Raw genomic sequence first — 5,993 nt, 5'->3', positions numbered from 1 at the left:
GTGTTTACACCAAATCTTTGATCTTCCATTCACAAACCACATCCATGGAGGCACTTAGGGCACGTTTACAGATCGGAGCCTCATCACACACACGCCTAACCCTACTCCATTACCACACGAAATCAATTATCGTAATGATTATCATAGTGAATATGAATGTTGGGATAATGAGGAGTTAGATTGACGTATTCATAGAGATCCTGAGCACTAGAGTGTAAAAGAGAATGTTTTTTAATGATGAGGGGAAACCAATGATTTTCTCAAAGGACAACATATATGTTATATTTGACGGTGTCTATTCTCTTACACGGGAATTACGAGCCTCACAATCGTCTCAGGCTACGGCTTCGTAGATGAACCTTGAGTTTCAAAAGATATTAATGAGGTTGCAGAGGGAAAGGTTGCATTGCGAGAGCAGATGGAGCTGAAGAAAGAAAAAGTCTAGACGTGGGCATAAATTGAGGCGATTAAGGCTCAACAGGATACACCAATACAAGAAATGATTTCACACTTCACAATCTTGACATAATAACTTAAGATTTTGCATGATGTATGGAATCGTAGTGGTGTTGCTATTCCTCTTCGGCATACTACACCTGTTGTTGTTGCTTTTTTTAAGCTACTTAGTCACCTGTTGTCGGTGCTGCTAATTGTTCAAATTCCCCGTATCGTGTTTTTTTACGATAATGATGTATAGGCTTTTAGGGCTATAATGTATGTTATTTTTTATTAAAAACTTGTAAAGTTATCGAGGGTTATTTCCAACGGTAACTTAGCAGTACATTTATAATTCCCTCTATCTTGTTTTTGAAGATGACTATGATGATGACGATGATGTATAGGCTTTTGGGGCTATCATGTATATTATTTCCTATGTTGTCAATCTCAATTTCTAGCACGTCGCAGCCAGCCTCAAACTTGAGATAGCGGGATCTTGGAAAGCTGGGATAGTGAATTTTTGTCTATATTTTGTTTACGTAATAAATCAATGATAAATACGTGATAGAACAGAGGAGAAGAGGGTCAAAGTGGGTAGAAGATAGGGAAAGATTGAACAACATCAAAGTACTAAGTTTTTTCCGTTGCGAAAACCCGAAAATACCGCTAAATAAAAACCCCCAACATTTACATTTTGGGGCGCATTTTTGAAAAACTGGGACCTTCACTATCCCGTCGGGACAATGAACTAGATTGGGATGGAAAAATTCGTCCTAGGGCACGACTGGAATAGGATAGGAACAAGGGATTCCGCGTGATCGCGTCGGGATTGACTTCTTAGATTATTTCTATTAAAAAATATTGTAAAGTTACCGATAATATTTTCCACCGATAACTTTCCGACACAACGACAATATGAGCTATAAAAAATTCAATGGTTTGAACCGTGCTAACCGACAAAACCATCCGTGACGACTATATTTATAGTGATCGATAGATTAGATTTTTCTAACAAGCCTATTACCCACGGATTTTGAGCCGTCATTAATGAGTGTTTTTCTTGACTTGTGGAAATGAATTCTTTAATTAGAAGCTTTGTTGTTTCTATGTGTGCAGTTGTAGCAGTATCATCAAAGGAGGAAGACTGTTGCAAATTTCTTTATCCAAATACCATATTGACCGTGAAAAAGAATCATGACAATTTGTGAAGGTGTGGAAGGTAAGGAAAAAAAAAGTACCACCAACCGGTGTGCACGAACTGGAACGTAGTACCTTTGGGGTAAAGGGCGAATTTGGTAACACGCCTGAAGCCTTGAAGTACCAAAGCTCAAGTTGCTAAATGAACAGGCAATTGACTACTTGAGTCACATCATCAATTCACCATGTTGACTACTTAGCGAACCAATATGCATACACATACTTTCATAATTTTATTAACCAAAGCAATATTATAACGAACATCTTTCAGGATCGAATTGCATATTTCCTAAAACATTATACAACTGAATAATATAGTTACAGGCCACTGATAAAACAGGGCATTAAAATTTAAAATGGTTGTTGGTTGTTGATCCAAATAATGCACTTTCTTGGAACGCAAACTTCAACAAGCCCATCCTTTGAGATGCCACAAGTTACTCTTAAATCCCAGGCCCTCAGTAGGAGGAATCATGATTCAGTGATAGTGACTACTAAGGTATCTATCGATTTACCAGTAATCGCCGCACGAACATCTTCCATTCTTGAAATGATGGAACCTACGTAAATCACGCACAATAATTTCCCTCCTAGTCACAAGGGAAATGTACTTAGTGGCATCATGGCAATCACCACAAACTCTCAGATTCTTCCTAATGTGTATTGGTGTACCAGGGGTTGTATTCAGAAGTCCAAATGCAATAGCAAGCCTCTCACTATGGCTACTGACTAATTGTTCCTTCACATCTTCTTCCACATCATGAATTGAATTGTTGTCAGGGACATAACCAGCAGCCTTGATCTTATCCCCAAGAGTCTCTAGGAAAGCATAGATTCTTTTGGATTGAGGATGATTTATACTTCCTGAGTAGAATGTGTGAACTTCATTTCTCAACTCTACCAAACTGCAACCTGGAGTTTTCTGGAGCCCCTTCTTTTCCATGGCAGTTCTCACCTTGGCTACTTTGTCCCACATTGAAGCAATGGCATACATGTTTGCAAGCAACACATGATACCCACCATCATCTGGGTCCATCTCAAATAGTTTGTCTGCAGCCTTCTCTCCTAATTCTACTTTTTTATGCACTTTGCAAGCACCAAGCATTGCACCTAAAACAGTAATCCCTGGTTTGATAGGCATCTCCTGGATGAAATTCCAAGCATCGTCTAGTCTTCCAGCACGACCAAGGAGATCAACCATGGCACCATAGTGATCCATTGAAGGCTCCAAGCCATAACTTTCCTTCATGCTTTCGAAGTAGAAGAGGCCCTCTTCCACAAGACCTGAGTGACTACAAGCTGAAATAACAGATAGAAATGTTATTTCATTTGGCTTAATAGCTTCTTCATTCTGCATATCATTGAAGAGATCAAGAGCTGCTCTTCCAAGGCCATGTGTCCCATATCCATCTATCATTGCATTCCATGTTATGACATGTCGCTCTTGCATCATGTCAAAAAGCTTTCTTGCAGTTTCGATGGCTCCGCATTTTGCAAACATGTCAACAAGAGCAGTAGCAACAAAGACATTCTTGTCCATATAAGTTCTTATCGCAAGTCCGTGAATCCACTTAGCCAGGCGGGTAACTGATAAATCTGCAAGAGCAGTAATTACACTCACTAATGTAAAGGAATCAGGTTTAATGTCCTGAGATTGCATCGTACAGAATAGATTCAAAGCTTCATTTATACACCCATTTTGTGCATAACCTAATATCATGGCATTCCAGGTGACGTTTGTCTTCCCTTTCAAATTATCAAATACTGAGGCTGCAATGTCAACTCTCTTACACTTCGAATACATAGATATTAAAGAGTTCATAACTGACACATCGGAACCAAGTTTCCACTGATCCAATAATTTATGAACAAATCTCCCACGTTCGAGATCACCTAAATCAGCACAAGCATGTAAAGCTCCCATCATACTAACATTTGTAGGTTCCACCCCTTCATCCAACATCTTCAGAAAAGTTGCATACGCTTCTTCAGATTCACCTTTTTGTGCACAACCATCGATCATGGTATTCCACGAAACAACACTCTTGCTGCTCATCCCCTTAAAAATCAACTTTGCTGCCCTTACTGACCCACACTTGAAGTACATATCCTGAAGTGCTGTCGAAACATTAACCATAGATTCAAATCCTGATCTGATAGCATAACCATGAATAGAGCTTCCAATTCTCAAAGCCTTTATATCTGCCACGGCTGGCAAAATACTGACCAATGTGATGAAATCAGGCTTTTGGCCAGCTTCCTGCATCTCCGAAACCAACTTCACAGCTCGCCTAGCAAAGCCGTTCTGCGCATACCCTGCAACCAAAGTATTCCAAGAAACCAAATCCCTCAGCGGCATTCTCTCGAACATCTTATACGCCTCATCAATCTGCCTACACTTTGCATACAAATTCATAACAGCAGTCATGGCAAACAAATTGGACTCAAACCCATTTGTCACTAACTGCCCGTGAATCTCCATACCCCTTTTGAGGTTCAAATTCTCACCACACAATTGCAACAAGTAAGTGAAATCATACACCACTGGCCTAACCTCATCACACTGCATCCTGTGGTAAAACGACAAGGAATCACCTAAAGTAGAGTTTTTCGCATACCCTTTAAGCATAGTATGGTAAAGCACATCAAGCTTGTGCTCAACAGGTTCAAACACACGAGCTGCTTCAGTGATGCTGCCATATTTACAGAACAAGCTTACAAGCTTGGTCTGAAACAAGTGCTCAGTGTAGAAACCGTTTTTGATGATGAGGGGCATGATTTGATGAAGCTCTTTGATGGAAACGCAGAGTTCTAAGAGTATGGCTGAAGGGTGTCTATAAACATGGGTAGGGATGTAGATTCTTTGGTAGAGAGGGGTTGTTGTTGTGGTAGTTTTGGTGGTTTTTATGGGAAGTGGTGGAGGGCATAGTGCTAAGAGCTGAGAGCTCATTCTTCTTCACTCTTCAGTCTGTCTCAACTTGAACTCGATTGGAACATACCAAGAAATTCGGATTTCATGCTCTTTCAAACATCATATCTATATGTTCCATGTTGTGTACCAAATAAAAATCATATTTTACTTTAATTATTGTAGTTTAAATGAAAAGAATGAAAATTTTGTGTGTGTGTGTGTGTAAGATTTTTGTTTTATTTTATCGGGTGTCGTAAAGTAGGGTGAATGAATGAGTTAACCCGCCTTGATCGTAACCTCTAAACACGGGGTTTGGCGGGTTTACCTATCATATGAATATGAATATGTATTTAACATTGCAGCTTACCTCATTTTAAGGTGACTTGTTTGTAAAAAAAAATAGAAAAAAGAAAGATAGGGTTATGAGTTACTAACCCTCAAAACGTGTCAGGTCGGCGGTTGACCCATCCAAAATGGCTTGTGCCTGATTCCCGTTGAACTCAATGTGAATCCACGTCGAAGCCAACGTGTCAAAACTATGCTTCTCTGATCCACGTTAAACTCAACATGGAAAGTTCTAGCTTTTATGTTGGCGGCTTGAGATTTGTAAAATCACGTTTGAGTTGGCTCTAACGCGAAACCAAACATGCGCTAAAGAGTTTAAAAACAATTAAAAAAACACTTCAATTATTTGAAAATAGAAATTTGTAAAAGCAAAAAAAAAAGTAAAATGTGTGTATGGCGGCGGGTCAATTGACCCGCCTCTAACCCGCTTTCTTAGTAGATTATGCGATTCGAGTCAAAGTGGGTTGGTAGATTTGGAATTCCAACCTCCCTATCCCATATGGCGGCGTTAAGCGAGTTGACCTCACATGTTAATCTTGTTTGGTCACCCTTATAGCAAAAAGACTATGTAAGATTTATGATATTCCACGTAATCATAAGTGCTACCAAGTACCAACACTTATTTTATCACTCTTTTTTCAACACCCTCCCTTTTAATTGTCTGGTCCACTATATCATTTGAGTCTCAACCACAATTTGGTGGGACCTACATGAATTTTAAATAATAAATGAGAGTGTTGGAAAGAGAGTGAGAAAGTGAATGTCAATATCACTTCTCTTCCATATATATAAAAGTAAATATACTCAACCCTCAAAAGGTTTGTGAAAATGACACTACACCTCATTCTTATTTTAAATCTACACTACACTCTAGCTTCCTCTAACAATATAACACCATCTAAAAAATGCTATTGAAATACTCCTTTTAACTCAATTAATTATTTTAAATATTTAATAATAAGTAAAATAATATATTTATTTTATTATAATAGGTCCTTTTTTGAGATTATTTTCCTCTCATCGTACACTCCTCAAATTTTCTCGAGTTGAAATTATGTGTCTATCACTCTAAAAAAAAGTTAGAGTAAATCTACCAAAAAAA

The 5,993-nt window shown here is 38.6% G+C and overlaps 1 protein-coding gene across 1 annotated transcript; it reads right to left on the bottom strand.

Moving 5' to 3' along the window:
* Positions 1–1,831: 1,831 nt before the first annotated feature.
* On the bottom strand, positions 1,832–4,666 carry LOC130743219 (pentatricopeptide repeat-containing protein At1g11290, chloroplastic). Its single transcript, XM_057595358.1, has one exon. The coding sequence runs from the start codon at positions 4,583–4,585 to the stop codon at positions 2,147–2,149; it is 2,439 nt and encodes an 812-aa protein (XP_057451341.1). The 5' UTR covers positions 4,586–4,666; the 3' UTR covers positions 1,832–2,146.
* Between the last annotated feature and the right edge of the window lie 1,327 nt (positions 4,667–5,993).

This window comes from Lotus japonicus, chromosome 3, assembly GCF_012489685.1.
Source record: "Lotus japonicus ecotype B-129 chromosome 3, LjGifu_v1.2".
Classification (NCBI taxonomy): domain Eukaryota; kingdom Viridiplantae; phylum Streptophyta; class Magnoliopsida; order Fabales; family Fabaceae; genus Lotus; species Lotus japonicus.
The sequence above is the reverse complement of the archived record's forward strand: the minus strand, read 5'-3'. Positions and strand labels throughout refer to the sequence as shown.

Coding starts and splice junctions, on each gene's coding strand:
- LOC130743219 (XM_057595358.1), bottom strand. CDS start 4,585: ATGAGCTCTCAGCTCTTAGCACTATGCCCTCCACCACTTCCCATAAAA.